Source organism: Cyclopterus lumpus, chromosome 17 (genome assembly GCF_009769545.1).
Source record: "Cyclopterus lumpus isolate fCycLum1 chromosome 17, fCycLum1.pri, whole genome shotgun sequence".
NCBI classification, from domain to species: Eukaryota; Metazoa; Chordata; class Actinopteri; order Perciformes; family Cyclopteridae; genus Cyclopterus; species Cyclopterus lumpus.
The window spans coordinates 3,900,280-3,916,812 of NC_046982.1; the positions used below are offsets into that span (position 1 = coordinate 3,900,280).

General features: G+C 43.8%; 1 protein-coding gene across 1 annotated transcript in view; it reads left to right on the forward strand.

The window, feature by feature from the left end:
• The window catches only part of astn1 (astrotactin 1), a 335,249-nt gene that overhangs the window by 77,543 nt on the left and 241,173 nt on the right, over positions 1 to 16,533 (forward strand). The window contains exon 6 of the mRNA XM_034555334.1: positions 1,215 to 1,360. Within this exon, the coding sequence (XP_034411225.1) occupies positions 1,215 to 1,360 (146 nt within the window). The remainder of the gene's footprint in view (positions 1 to 1,214; positions 1,361 to 16,533) is intronic.

Consider the following 16,533-nt stretch of genomic DNA (forward strand, 5'->3'; position numbering starts at 1 on the left):
GCAGCTGAGGCTGGTTAGCGACTACTCAGCACAAGCTAATCGCGTTCCAAAGTGTGGACCACGTTGCATGGCAATCCAGCCAGTAGTTTTGACTCAAAACCATAAATGTGGAGTCCATGGGGGCGCTGGAGAAAAAGGTCAGGTGATCACCAAAAAATCTCCAGGAGGAGGTGTAAAAACACTGTGGAGGTGGAGAAGAAACACTAACCCAGTTGTAAAGTGCATTGGAGCTAGCGTATTGGAGCTAGCATTTACGTTAGCACTATACAACCCTGTGAAACAGATTGTGAAATACATCTTCACATGTCTTTGGGATTAATAACACTGACAAGACAAACCTCTCTTGTGTTGTAAACGGTTAGGGTTTGATGTGAATTGTTTGTGTGCCTTAACGTATACTGCTTCAAACATACAACTCATTACAAAAAATGCATATTTAAAGGATAAAAAGGTAATTTTACCGTATTGACACGCTTTATCTTGAACATCAGATTAGTTGACAACCATTTAATACCACATTATTCTACATCCTGTTTTAATGTCTGTGCGCAAGACGTACGATGTAGTTATACCTGTCCAGTATTTAAAGATATCTTTTTGTGGCTTTTGGGGATTTTTATTTTACTTATTTTTTTTGAGAAGATACCATCTTATTCTGAGGGTAAATGGGGTAATTAGATTAGAACAGTAAAAGATGGAACCTCTCCAAACATTAAGGTATCATCCTCTGGGGACAATTTCATCATAATCCACCAATTGAACCAAAGTGCTGCTTTTATTACAGAATGGGGGGTGGATGGATCGATTGTATTGTTTCCCTGGAACTTCATCTCATATTATTTACCAAAACAGATAATCCCCTCCTCTAAGAATATGTTCACCCCTTAATATGTTCACCCCTTAATAGGTTTTAATTTCAAGCCAGCTTTTCTCACTCTTTAATTCTGTCTCTTTAACTTCTCCCCTCAGTAAACAACATACTGGCTGTGTTTCCTTTAGCATTACTACACTTAATCCCTGCTACACTGTGGTTTAAAAACGTCAACATCCAGCCAAGAACAACACGATTATTATGATGTTGTTGTTTTTTTGGCATCTTTTCCAAGTGGCTGCTTCCTCGTTCCAGAGAGGAAGCTTTTAAGTTTGTGCCTACCGCTTCTCCTCGCTCTTATTTCCTCGTGTTTGTAACCGTAATCCCACTCGTCCGCAGTGAGCGACAACACCAAGCTGGCCCTGATGAACAAGTACAAGGACAACATCATCGCCACAAGTCCCATCGACAGCAACCACCAGCAGAACACCCTGCTCCCGCACAACACCTCCACCAGCCAACGCAAACGCCTCTCCAACAACACCCGCGGTAAGTCCCTGTCCCCCACACATCGACGCTCTGTCAGAGACGAGTGGACGCATCCCATTTGACAGCGTCGCTCTATGCCAGCACTGAAAGCCAGATGATTGTCATTTATTTTAAACGATTCGATGCTGCCTTTTGAGAAAGGTGTTTGAATTCCGTTGACAAACAATGAAAAACTTCTATAGAAAGAAAGATCAAGGCGTTCAATTATTATTTCATTGCAAAAAAAATCACCCGTTTTAGGCTGGACGTTGATTGCAGGCCATCTCTGAGCCCACCATGCAATCATTGCAGCTACGCACATAAGACGGAAGAAAATAGACGTTCGGCATGAAAATGCGCTTCGTTATTTGTAATTGATACCGCTCCTGTAGTGCTGCCTGTGTACACAGCTGTGTTGATTGACGGATAGCAGCTTTTCTAGTTCGGTGAGATGAGGGAGACGCCATCGATTGATTTGTCACAGTTTTTGATAATCAACAAAGAAATATTTCTACACTTCTGAAAGAATTATATTTAAAGACAAAAGTTTTTTATTTATTTATTTATATAATCCTGATCTCAATATTGACCAAATTAAACCTGATTATGATCTAATTGATCAGTAATGTTAGTGCCCTTTCGTCAGTTTGACTTTTGGCTGCGTAGAATCCCTTAGGTCTGATTCACCGCTATGGCAGCGTCATTGAAAATCTACACAAAGTGCTCAGAAATGAATCGTTGCGAGGGTGAATACGTTCCGATGAAAAGGCCTGAAGTGGAGGGACGAGGTGTTGGACGCGCAGCAGCGTTACCGATCATTGCCCAGCGGCACACATCTTTTATCAACAATTGTTTATCTCGCAGCTCCGCAGTGTGCAGGAAACCACGGCGAGTCACTGAATGCCACCACGCAGGTTTAATCATTGACAACATCACGGATGCCCTTTTGGAAAACTCCCAAGGACCCTGAGACATTTTCAACTCGCTGGACAAAAGTTATCAATAACGCAGGGAACCAATACTTTGTTAGAAAATAAATCAGGACGCATGAGGTCTTTGCAGGACTCTGAAGATAAACTCTGTGTTATAGATGGGAGAGATGAATGCCCTTTGGACCCTGACTCTGTAGAAGGTGTTTAGTGTGAATGTGTTGTGCATGTTTACCTTCAAACGGATACATCTCGTTGTTTATCGTGGTCTTTTTGCCAACATATCTCAAACTGTATTTCTTGTCATATCCCCGTTGAAGCCAATCTGAAGTGCTTTTTTGTGCGGGATTCATTTGCACTCACCGCTGTCATCATCACGGACTCCCTGCCAGAGCTGCGATGGTGTGCGACTAACCTGAGCTCATAGGCGCGTAAATGGCAGGTCATTTTCACGTGCCATGATGATTAAGGTCGCGATTAGGTTTAGGGAAAACATTGTTGTCGGGCTTCAAAAATAGGTATGTTAACTATGTAAAACACATCACCATTATCACTTGTGTAACTTCAAAATAACTCAACATGTTGGGACAGGAACAGTCTCCTGGTTGGAAGTCCTGTGTTCGTTTGACCCACCCATTACATTACATTACATTTAGCTGACACTTTTATTCAAAGTGACTTACAATCATACACCGTAGACACAGCTACAGGGAACAATTCAGGGTTAAGTGTCTTGCTCAAGGACACATCGACTAGGGCGGGAATTGAACCGCCAACCCCCTGACTGAAAGAGGGACCTGCTAACCACTGACTGCATCCAAGGAATCAAGGACCATTTATCGTCATTACGTAACCCAGGAAAACCTGAGAAATGCAGTCGTAGCTCTTTTGCAACACACACAAAAGCATGCCAAACACAACAATAGAAAAACAGTAGTGCACTCTTTTTAATTTGCATCAGGAGGAACGTAAACAGCAGAAACCAAAACAAGTTTCTGGCCTGAAAGTATTGCCGACATCTTAACAATTAAATTCGACATCAGGGAAACATTGTCCATCAACTTTGACTGATTGTGTTTACACCAATGATGCTCGGTGCTCACAGTCCGCTGGGTTTGCCTTCGTCCTATTTCATCCATCTTATTTTCCTGCAATCGGATATCAGACAGACATGACTAGGCTGGGAGGTGGAGTAGCCTCGGATCCTAGCTGGGTTAGCTTAGCTTCCATCTCGGCTCTCCTCCCTCTCTTCCTTGGGGCAGTTTGGTGGCATTTGGTCCGATAGGGTTGGTTGGTTGGTGATCATCTCAAGGTCGGCTGCAATTAATCCAGTCCCCATGCTTCCTTTTGTCGAAGTTGTTGAATGTATTCTGTCATTAGGGCTCCACTAATAAACACGGAAAAAAACATTTAGCGAAATCCATGAGAGCTATGCCGATGCAAAATGACACGCATAAATAAATAATGGCGTTCTTATTGCACACTAAGTGACTTACAAATTGTTGTGCCATTCATGTTGGTGAGACAGGAGATTGAGTAATACACAATAGGAATAGAGTGAGAGGGGTTTCAGTTGATGAAACAGGGAGATACATTATCCCATTATGATAAACAAGAGAAAAGGAAAGGCAGCAACATTTTCAAAATGTCATTTTTGGACATTTTTCCGTTGACCTCCGACCACAATTCACATCCTTGCACTTGGCTGCCCAGAGGCTTTATTCTCAGCCCAATTAAAAACAATTCTGTGGTGTTAGTCGCTGTGGAGGAATACACCTCATTATTAGAAAGTACCACAGAGTTCTTCTCCAAACTGTCAGGAGGGATTGTATTTGTTAAGCTGCAACACAGGAGCACAAGTGAGGAGGTATTCAGCTGTGCGTTTCATCACAGACGCCATCCAACGCATATGTTGGAGCATTTTAATTGCGTTGCATTCATGACTGGTGGAACGTCACCACGGCTCATGGAACATTCTGGATTCTAGAGTTAGAGGAAGCACTTTTTATTTTGTTTCTTCCTGTATGACCGTCGCTGTTTCAGTGCCCACCTGCACCCAGCATGGCTTTCCAGCTATGATAGAAATAGAGAGAGGAGGGGAACAAAAATTAAAAATAATTAACGTTCTTGGAAACTCTTTTATCAATAATGGAAGATGAGAACAAAGAGCAAATGCCCCAAAGGCCCACACAGAGCAGCAGCTCCAAACAACGGTGTTGGAATATTTAAAACTTCACTGCCCTGAAACCTCGTAACACGGTTTCAGGGAACTGCAAAACAACACAGCCGTGTTTATTTTCCCAGCCAGTCTGTGAGGCTTTAAACCAAAGTGATGAAACAATCTAAAGGTCCAAGGCCGTGTTCAGACACTCGTGCCACGTCCAAAAAAAGGAGTAAAAGCCCTCCTCATTCATTTTAATGAGATCGCTCTCTTGGCACAGCGAGGGTGCTCACAAAAAAAAATGTAGGGTCCTCTGGCAATGTCATCTGGCAACGTGCTGCGTTTGCCAATCAGACGTTTGCCAATACATATTCCAAGTGATTACTTTGAAATGGGAATTACATCATTTTACTGTTTACCAAGCCATGACAACTTGTAAAATGCTGACTGGTAGTATGAATGGAGATGGAAAATAATTGAATAATAATAAATGAAAGCAAGCCCCAGTTTGTGTTTGTGTTCCTGACCTCTTGTGGTTCAGTGGATAATGCCTCTTCAAGGCAAAGGCAGAAGTAGTTGTCAAAGTACTGCAACTTGTTTTCAGGAGAACACACTGCAACGTAGCCTCAGACAACTGTTCATATGCTATTTTAGGAAATTAATTTTGTGTGCGATATCCAGCACTAGGGCCGCTCAGTTTGCCTGTGCAAGCCTCTGCAGTGTAGAACCTGCTTTGGCAACAACACTGGCTTTTAACAACAAAAAGATCCAGGCTTGGCTTTAAATAAGTGTGTTTATTATACTTATTGCTTAAGTTGGTAAGTAGGCTGCGTTGACTTGGTTTCACACAGGGTCATAAAGTAGGTCTCCTGGGTGAAAGTGTTTGTGTTTGTTTGACCCATCCATCCAGTGTGGCAGATTAACGACCGGCATTCTCAGGCTAGCATGTTAGCTGTTACCTTGTCCGCTAGTTTAATTCCCCAACTCAAGCAGTAACTTTGAGTACATCTGTGATCCGATACTCAGGGTTTGGGAATGTAAATGAGTGGATGTCCTTCTCTTACCTGCAGGCCGTTTAACCCTTGTTTATTGTTCTAATTCATTTATTTAATTATTAACACAATAACAAGCAACCAGGTGGGCTGATAACAATATAATAGTTTAGGAGATTAGCACCAAAGGTTCAGTTATGTCACTCATGGGGAGAGTTGTCCTGTAACCACAAGGTACCCGGTTCGATCCCCGCTCTCCCCATAGTTCATGTCAAAGACACTGAACCCCCAGTTGCTCCCCGGACGCTTCACTGCAGCCCACTGCTCCTTAATAACTAAGGATGGGTCAAATGCAGAGAAGAATGTCCCCACTGGGACATCAATAAAGTATACATCAAAAACAATTAATTAGATAATTGACACCTGATGTTGTTCGGAGCCTATAGGAGTTAATCTTTTGGCATTGAGCTGATTAGATCTGGCCTCATTGACTGAATTAAATTAGTAAAGTAACCAGGATCATCAATCATTTTGTCATGTCCATGACACACCGCGTTTCAGGAGAGTCGGCGAGTAACCGCTGACTCTCTGAACTCTGCACAATGCATTTGTTTACGCTCACTGCTCCATTGTGATGGACGCACACCGGCGAATGCACATCGATCTGCGTTGGGGGAGGGGTGGTTCCCAAGAGAGGTTCCCAGCCACGGTTCTACACATGCTCGGTTCCACACGCAAAGCTTGGTTCTGTACACTCAGCAGGTGCGATCTCTTCCTCTCACCACACGTTTATTTTCTCCCTCGCAGCTGCCCTGGGGGAGGGGGGAGGTGTTACAACGAAATCACATGGCTTGCTTCTATCAGCCGACCCAAAGACAGTACCGCTCCACGCTCAGAAACCAAACAAGGAAGGTCTCCTCGTAACGAACTCAACCACATTGTCTTTATTCTGACTAAAGGAATGCAGAAGGAGAAACCAGACGGTAACAGAGGATGCACAAAAGGATCCCTGCACACTCATTATAATCCTTGTATCAGCTTTGTTTGTGAAAGTACAAGGAGTTGCCTCCTAATGCGTTCAACTAACACACACACACACACACACGCAGCACTTTTGAAATGTCCTGATACAGGTTGGTATTCTCCAAAGCCAGCTGCATAGGAATGAAGCTGTCTCAGCAGGCAATTAGATCTGCTCCGTGCAGTTTTTGAGTCGCCGTCGTCGCCGTTTCCAGTCAACAGTTTTCATCTCCGTCATACAATATGCACAGACGGAGCTGCTGCGTTCCTCAGTGGACAACTTCTGTGCATGTGTGAGTAGGAGGAGGAGGCAGGTGAGGTAGTGACTCTTTGCCCTTTTCCATTTGTTTGGCCGAAGATGGCCAAGTGCCTCTCTCCACTTCCACATCTCAGCACACTGAACGGACTTCAAACCGCGAGTACGATGTCGTCAAGTGGGAGAAGGCACAATGTCCGAGGGGGTGGCTGGAGAGGCATAGAAGACGCCTGCATGAGCGTTCCATGGTCATTATTGATGCACCTGGTTGCCTCATTGGTTGTGGGCCGTGGATTCATGTTGAAGTTATTGTTCTTCATCATACTTAACAAAGGTTTCCTGAACTAAATGAAGCCCAGGATTTCCTTTGCAAGGCGAGCCGGGGGTGATTTGAACACGTGGGTGATAATTCACCCCCGGCCACGGTAATAATCGCGAGCGCCATTACTCGAGGGTCCTCCCGTAACTTAAGGATGAATGGATGGATGGATGGAAACAAGCCAACGCCAACACACTGTGTGGGAACCAATATAACGACGGAATGAATGAATGGCGTCAGGAGAGCGAGACCCCGTTGGAGCTCATCAAGCGAGCTGTTTTCTCTCTCAAGCCCCATTCATTATTTGTTTTTGTTTACACTTGGCTCACATTACACGGTGGGGAATACTGCTTTTACTTCTGTGTCCTTTGTTCAATACTTTGTAGCGTCAAAGCCAATAGAATGATGAGAAAAGATGTCCCGCCGACGCGCTCTGAGGAGGAAGACTTCCCGTCTGTCATCAACTCTGAACAACCTTCATCTTCTGTCGTTGGTCCTCCTCTCCATTTCCCTTCTTTTCTTGTATCAGATGTAATGCTCACATCGCCGCTGCTTTATGCTCGGGCCTCCTGTCACTGGGCCACCAGTAGCAGTCATCGCCATGACAACAATCTCCGTACACATTTTTCTGTTCTCAGCCTCTGAAGCGCAGACAATTGCTGTTTGTTTTGCGAACTTTCCATCACCCACGCTTTAATTCTGCTAATATTCTGCGAGCAGCTTTGATCCTGCATTCGCATCTCGCAATTAAATCAGAGAATGTCGAATACGGTGTCCAATTATCTCCACATTTTAGTGAGCTACAGATCATTATTTGGATTGATGGAATACGTTGTGGTTATTATTATACTTCTATGTCTAGAAACACCCCTTGTTTATCTCTCAGCCCCGGGGAAAAAAGGAATATTGTCACATATTCGACTGTCGACTCTTTTCACACTCCCGATAGACTCATTAGTTCCCATTAGGTTAATTAAAAACAAATAGTGAAGGAAGCTGCCATGACCTTATTGTCAGCTCTTTGAGTACAATATGCTCTCTGTTGGTTGGAGTCTGTTGCCCCTCAGATGCTCACCAGTTATTCCAACCGAAGATGTAGCGCTTTTAAATATGAGTGGTATCCTTGACTAAAACAAAACATATGTAGCCAAATATATATATGAGAGATGGCTAGATAAATATTAAGGATGGAGATATAGATATATATTGAGATGTGTATGTGTATGTATATATATACATATATATATATATATATATATATATATATATATATATATATATATATATATATATATATATATAATTAGTGCTGGGCAAAGATAAAACAAATAAACAAACAAAAACAAATTTTATCAATTAATCGCATGATTTTTCTGTGATTAACAGCGATTAATCGCATTATGCGCAAAATTCAATAATGAATTAAAAACTAGTGTATTACACCCTTTAATTTTAAAGTAATGTTATCAGAACAATATACAGAACATAAACAGGCACTCTCAGAGCAACATCAAGTTAACATACAGTATATACATCTTTTTTCTTTTTTTTCTGAACAGCTACCAGAAGAAACATTTGTCTTTTATGAGGGAACAGCATTACAGTCTCTGTTCAGTAGTTAGAGTCCCTGTTAGAGTGAAGTGGTCTAGCACAAAAGAAAGTACACAGCTGGAATTTACTGTGTACTATCTGTGCTAAGTGTGCTGACTTTATTGTAAACGTTCCGCTGCTGTGCAACATGAATATAATGTTTCTGAAACATGTCTGTCTTCTGTTGTCATGACAGTCAAAACACGTGAATGCAGCTCCCAGTTCATCAATATAATGAACTGTGACTCTGAGATAACTGTGTTACCCAGCGATGTCCAGTCGTCTCCAGTGAGAGCAACAGTTGGTGTACGTTGTGGAGCCGCCATCTTTGTAGTCTGCTCCGTTTCATACAAATCGATGCATCTTGAGGCTCCTACGCGCCGTCTTTCGTTGTGATTCTAAGGACGATCATCTTCCACGACAGGAATCGGCCTGCAGTCCGCTGCTCGCCACTTGGCCAGGCATTTGTTCATTTGTGGTTTATCGACAGTTCTCCCTCACGCCGCATCCAAAGTAGTCTGATGAAGTTTGGCTCCACTGGTTGTTTGGGTAGCTATTGGCTGGCATCAATGCTGTGTAACGCCTTTCAGACGTACTTCATGCTCGTAGTCCTCCAGTGAGAAGATAACTCCAGTTTGAGTGGTTACAAATAACTTTGCTTTTATCAACTACGCCGTCTGGTAGAGATTTCAAATGAAAATGTCCATTTAAGTGTCTTTCTTCATATTCTCTGTCAATGTGTGCAGCAGTGTTAAGCCCCTCCCAATGCAAAAAAAAATAAAAAATGCTGTTAACGCATGATGAAATTATTGTCGGCGTTAACGCATTTATAACTTGTTAACGTGCCCAGCCCTAATATATACACACACATACACATCTCAATATATATCTATATATATTGACCAAAGAAATCTCTTACGATATTGTCTACTAGTCGATTAGTCGAGTTCATCTACAGATCTGTAAAAACTATTTTTTATATAAAAAAACCCACTAAAGCGCCACTTTGAATCTTGTGTTTTCCAGAGCTGTGCCATCAAGTTTCTTAGGAATAAGTCCGCATGAAGAAAAGCTGAACAATGTAGAAATCTTAGTTGACTGAGACCAAATTGACCGATTATTGAACTGCAGTCAATGAGAGCCCTGAAACCCCCCCGCAGAGCGTTATGACTTGTTCATGCTATGGTTATTAATATTCCAAATTGCAACAACCTCGAAACTGAAGTGAGGCGGATGAACGGTTCCAAACACACACACACACACACACACACACACACACACACAAACAGAGAGAGAGAGAGATCCCATGCTTTATTGCTCGATTTGATTAATTAGCACAACTAATATTTTTCTTCGTCGTACATCCTGCTTCCTACGTTCAGAAGTCCGCTATCCTCATTACTTTACATGATTCAAAGCTGTGTTTCCCCCCCCCCCCCCCTCCTGTCAGGATGGATTGTCATTCTGGTGTCATCACCCCTTATTCTCTCTTGCTCCACTCCAGCACCCTTCCATATTTATAGAGAGACGCAATAACTCTTTTTTTTTGCTTTATAAGAGGCACTTTTTGCCTGCTGCGCATGCTGAGTCGCAGGCTAACGCCATGCAGGGAATACTTAAGAGTCTCGCAGCACCTTTCTGCTCCGGTCTTAATGAAGGCTGACGAAAACCCGCCGTGCCAGATTTTGTCTTAATTCCTTTCATTCTCCTCCGTAAAACAGGGATTATATATCAAGTGCCATTTCCGGTCGCAACGTTGAAAGCAACCCCGCTGGTGGAACTTCACGACATGTACGCACCCGAGCTGAATCCGTGAGCCGTGGAAAGCATCTAATTTCCCACTAATTGGACATTTTAAAACTATACGGTGGTAAACTTTCATATGGTCGTCTATGTTTCTTTGATTTCTTCTTGACTTATTGCTGTAAATGTTATTTCAGTGGAATTCAAAACGCAGATCTCCGTGTTAGATGTGCTTCCACTCACCTCAGAAGCCGTGAAGTAGTTTTCTTTCAACCTCCGCCGGGAACACTTTTTGCTCTCGTGCATCACAGAGAGAACAAAAACAGGATGTCCCACTCTGAAGCGCTTTAAAAAGTTCTTCCAGTGTAGCACAATAATGTAGCCAACGGTCCTTTTATGTTCTCTCCTCTATTAAACTCAAAGCTGTCCTCTGCTCTATTCAGGTGTTTTAGAAAGCCTCATTTCTGAAAGTTGTGAGCCTGAGAATTCTAATGAAGTACTAAACCCCATAAGCACAGGTAGTTTATTATAAAAGTACAGAGCACAAGCAATAAGCATGTCTCGAATTTGAAAGTGTTCTCACAGACCCTGAAATAAGGAGGCTGAGTAATAAGGATTACATGAAGCCTGATTTTAAGCTCAATTGTCACATCTTTCCGACTGAAAAAACGTATACCAATATAGTATGTCTTTATATAATGGCTTTAATGTTGGTGTGGATATGGACAAGTCTATCAACAGTCAGTCTTTTGGTATTCGAGCCACTCCAGGTTTGCTTTTAATGTGTGCTGAAATTATGAATTGTAATATACACTACATGCAATAATAATAATGCAATTATTTGACGAGTTTAACGCTCAAACATATCTCATTAGTACGTTGTGTTGGGGCACCATGCCGGGGATCAAAAGGGTTTGTGGTTGTTCTGAGTCCGGACGCAGTATTCCGAGGGACTCGGCCTCGTGTGTACTGGGAATAAGAACATCGACCATCAACAGGCGCACCGGCAGCTTCAGAGCCTCTTTAAAGGTGCACTTGAGCACAATGCTGCAGAGACGATGCTAACACGCTGAGGTCAGCAGGTACAACGTGACCGCGGCCCCCATCTAAGTAAAGGGAGTAAACAAGTAGAGGCCGATGGCTATCTAATATGTTGTGGTTGCCCCCTGATAGGGGCTGTGTGATTGTGGAGAAAAACCCAATATCATTACCGACTACGAAATATTGCTTTGCTTGATTACTGGTGCTTTCATAAAAATATTTACACATTCATATGTTTGATCAACAATTAGCAGTAATGTGGTTGTAATCACTTTAGAACAGCTAGAACAGTGTGGTAAGTTTGGTAAAATGCCATCTCTTAACTGTAATACAGCTTTATTAAAGTTATTAAAGTGGGATGCCCGTACAGTATATCTAACTGCTAATCAAGGATTATCTTATCGTATCTTCCTAAAGAGCAACCTAGGGCCACTGACGTCCTTATTAGTGTTGCCTTCACCATCAACAACGTCAGGAAGTAGTCCCGGTTCCTCCAGTGCCCACATGGTATTCCGTTTTTGGCGAGGCCAACAGCAGCTACGCTGGAGCTCGGAGCTGAGCGTGTGACTCCTTTAGTCCAAGTTCAAATGGTCATTTACCGTCTTGAACTTGACATCCTTGTTGTTTTATTCCCTCCATCCTCATCCAGCTTTAGTGCATCATCATCAACATTAGTACAGACGTATTAGAAATAGAACAACATGCCGGCCTGAGAGACTGAGGTGGCCCCAAAACAAGCAGGAACCAAATGTAATCTAAAAACCAAGGAAATGATTGCTTTTATTCAAAAGGGTAATGTTATACAGTGAAACACCTCTTTTTAAGAACTTTATGTTTTTTTGTGTCTCACATTATTAAAATGTCCCTGCATGATGAATATTTAACTATTTTGCCTCACTTTAAAGAAAGTTGCTCTGATGTCCCTAAATAACAAAAGTGATCTGCTGGTATGATAAACTAAAATAATGTTCTACTTTCACCGAGTTTAATCTTTTAAGCAGGCGAGCAGTCATGGTTATAACTTCCAAATATGCATACATTTTGTAACTCTTCAAATGTTTGTTTTTATAATACCATTGCAGTTTTTCTTATAATTAAGAACATCCCATCCATCCATCCATTTTCAATACCGCTTATCCTCATTAGGGTCGCGGGGGCGCTGGAGCCAATCCCAGCTGACATAGGGCGAAGGCAGGGGACACCCTGGACAGGCCGCCAGTCCATCGAGGGCACATGTAGGGACATACAACCATTCACTCTCACATTCACACCTATGGGACATTTAGAGATCAATTAACCTGCAGCATGTCTTTGGACTGTGGGAGGAAGCCGGAGAGCCCGGAGAGAACCCACGCTGCCACGGGGAGAACATGCAAACTCCACACAGAAGGACCGCTCCGACCGGGAATTGAACCCGCGGCCCTCTTGCTGTGAGGCGACAGTGCTAGCCACTACACCACCGTGCAGCCATAATAATTAAGAAGATTTTTAATTTAATTATTTCTGTCTACTAAATGGGGGATTGTTTTTTAACATTGATTCTGATGCATTTACATTTTGTTGTGCAGGAAACCAGCAAAAATGCATTAATTCGCCCCACAGGACATACTGTGATGGAAAATATTAAAAAGTACAATTTTGAAACCAGGGCTCGGCATATAAATCTTGATATAATAGAATGCATGATTTGTATGTTGTGATGGTCATTGGATCAAACTTAACAACATTTTGGTTTTCATGGGAGTCAATGGGGACTCCTTTCCCTGAAGGATCTGATTGTCTGTAGTTGTAGTTTTTTTTTATCGACGCTTAGGTTGAATCTCAACATTTTAAAATAAGTTCAAAATAAATAACACTGCTGCAAAAATGTATGCCCTATGCATTAAAACAGCCCAAAAATGCCCAAACTAAAAAGCCAAACAAGTCGCTGTTGATGCACAGGGGTCAACTTTAGTTATTTTGTGTTTCTTGAAACATATTATATTATTTAAAAGGTATTTCTATTTTCTTCCCCAATCACTGCATGGAGGTTGCATTTGTCTTCATTTTACTGCAGCTTTCTAATAGCACAGTGAATAATTTTCCAAAGGACTTTCAGTCGTAAATCAGTCGTGTGAAATGCTGCTAATACAATGGTGTCATCAAAAAACAACAACTGCCATCCCACTTGTGAAGTGAAGCAACTGCAACATCTGCGCTGTCAGATAGTGACGCCTGCCAATAATATTTACGCTACGCATTCATTTCTTCACTGCGCATTGTTCTAAAACCAACAATATGAAAAGCTGATGAAGCTGCTGTCATGAAAAAGTCCTTCTTAGTCTGTCACATTGTCGTTGCTGCCAACAACGTTTTCATTCGCACGTTAATTTTTGTTGTTGTTCTGTTGGAGGGATCTTCTCCAGTTTAATCAAACGCTGCGTCTGGGATTTTTTTAAAGCTCTTCTCGCTGAGCAACGTTAGCACGAGTTTTGTTTTTAGTTCACACGCGCGTCCCGCTGAGGCAGCAAATCTTTGCTGCTTTGATGGATTTTCCCCCCTCACTTTGTGATGATCCGCTAAACACTTGTAGGGCAAGCCTCGATACATGCCCTCTAAGTAAAGCTAATGTCTCGGGTAAGATGCGTTACAGGCAAGTCGTATTGTAAGAGCAGCCTTTGTTCCTCGTCCTTGCGATCATACTGTAGCTTTAAATGGCAGAGCTCCATTCACCTGCCTCCTACTTCTCCATCTCACCAAGGTGCAACATGGAGAACGATTAAATGGTGAGTGGGATTATAATCCCAGACTAAATTTTCTGCTTCCTTTTTTTTCTCCCTCAGTTGTTGTTCAAGGCTTGTGTATTGGCAATATTGTTTCATGAATGGCAACATATTCAAAATAGGAGTCATGTTGGTTTTATCCCCGGCAAAAGACGACAGTCCAAATACGTCTCGTATGTGTTTAGCTGTGTGTTCCATCTCACATGCGTGTCGTCCACTGTTTTCCATCTATACCTTTTTTTTTAAAGGTTTCATTTGCAACCTTCCCAATGTAACTTCCCTAATTTCTCCTTTATTACTCCTTTAAGTAACAAAATAGGACTGTGTAACACACGCGTGTTACCGCGGGTGGTATCCCCCTAGCACAGAGACACTAGAGACAGGAACTTGTTAGTGTTTTTTATTAATTCCAGACGGACGCAGTCTCCGTCGTGCTTTCCGCTAATCTGCTCCCGTGGACAGCAGCGCAGGTCCGGCGTTCTGCCAAATCCCCTCCCCCCGCTCCTTTGTCCACCTGCACTTATAATGGGGAGCAATCATCGTTAGACCCAGGCGAGGCCAATTAGGCCTCCACCTGGTACCGTTCCCTGAGCGTACTCCCCCACTCCCCTCTGCAGATGAGCTTAACCACACCCAGCCACCACATACCTCCACCGCCCTAGGCCAGGGTGCCATCCGGCCTAACCTACTCCCCCCCCCCCCCCGTGAGAGCGGGAGAGGAAGTCGGCCACGACCATTTGCGTCCCCGGCCTATGGATCACTTTGAAATTAAAAGGCTGTAAAGCCAGATACCACCGAGTGATCCGGACGTTGGTATCTTTCATGCGGTGGAGCCATTGGAGCGGGGCATGGTCCGACCAGAGGGTGAATGAGCGCCCCAGGAGATAGTAGCGCAGGGAGTCGACCACCGGATGGCCAGGCACTCCTTCTCCTCCGTGCTGTACCTGGCCTCCCTCTCCGACAGCTTGCGGCTGATGAACAGCACTGGGCGGTCAACCCCCCTCTACCTGCTGGAACAAAACGGCCCCCAGCCCTCTGTTCGACGCATCAGTCTGCAGGGTAAAGGGAAGAGAAAAGTAAGGGGTGGAGGAGTGGCTCCCCACAGAGAGCTTGCTTTACCTTCTCAAACACCAACTGGCACTGCTCCGTCCACTGGACCGGATCTGAGGCACCTTTCCGGGTCAGGTCGGTCAAGGGGCTGGTCAAATCTGCAAAATTTGGGATGAACTGCCTATAGTAACCCGCCAGCCCCAAAAACTGCCTCACCTCTTTTTTTGTCTTGGGCGGGGGCAGGCGGCGAAGGCAGCCGTCTTGTCCACCTGAAGGCGCACCTGCCCGGCGCCCAAGTGGTACCCCAGATACCGTACCTCCCTTCGTCCAACTGCACACTTCCCTGGGTTGGCGGTCACACCCGCCTGCCTCAGGGACTCCAGCACCGCGCCCACTCGCTGCACATGCTCCGCCCAGGTAGTGCTGTGGATGATCACATCATCCAAGTAGGCGGCCGCATATGCATCGTGCGGACGCAGCACCCGGTCCATGAGGCGTTGAAAAGTGGCTGGGGCCCCGAACAACCCAAAGGGAAGCGTGGTGAATTGGTATAAACCAAACGGAGTGGGGAAGGCCGTCTTTTCCTTGGACTCTGGCAACAGAGGAATCTGCCAATAGCCCTTTGTTAAATCCAGTGTCGTAAAGAAACACGCAGTGCCCAGTCGGTCCAGGAGTTCGTCGACCCGGGGCATCGGGTAAGCATCGAACCGTGACACATCATTCACCCTGCGATAGTCCACGCAGAACTGTATAGACCCATCCTTCTCTTGCATGTAATGAACCTAATCCAAAAGAAACATCAGGAGAGGCCGACTGTAGGACATTGGAACTAAATACAGACAGAGAACATAATAAGATATGAAAATATGATCATAAACCAGGCGGAGAAGTTTGAAGTTTTGAAGCATCATAACGAGAGGATGAGGCTCTGGTACCACATTAACAAATGGACATTGCAGCACTCCTATTGCAAGCTCTTTTTATAAACCTTGTAAACTACTTCTCGCCCCGCTCTGTCGGCTGGGACGGGAATTTACAAAGAAAGAGTGGCGGCCGTGGATTACGCTTCCCCTAAAAAACAGTGTTTTGCACTGGACTTTTTTAGCTCTCGTCCAATTATCCATGTGACTATAACGACAACCAGAAAGCTGCACTCAGCAGAGTGACGGCCACGGTTGTATTATGTGAGGGGAAGAAAACAACACACAATAAACTGCTCAACGTGAGGGCGAGGGCGCTTTTTATCAAAAAATAACACATTTAGTTTTCCGAGACAGACCAAAAGCTGCATTGTGGCCACTTCTGCATCTGCCCTTGCCTGGCTTCTTCTT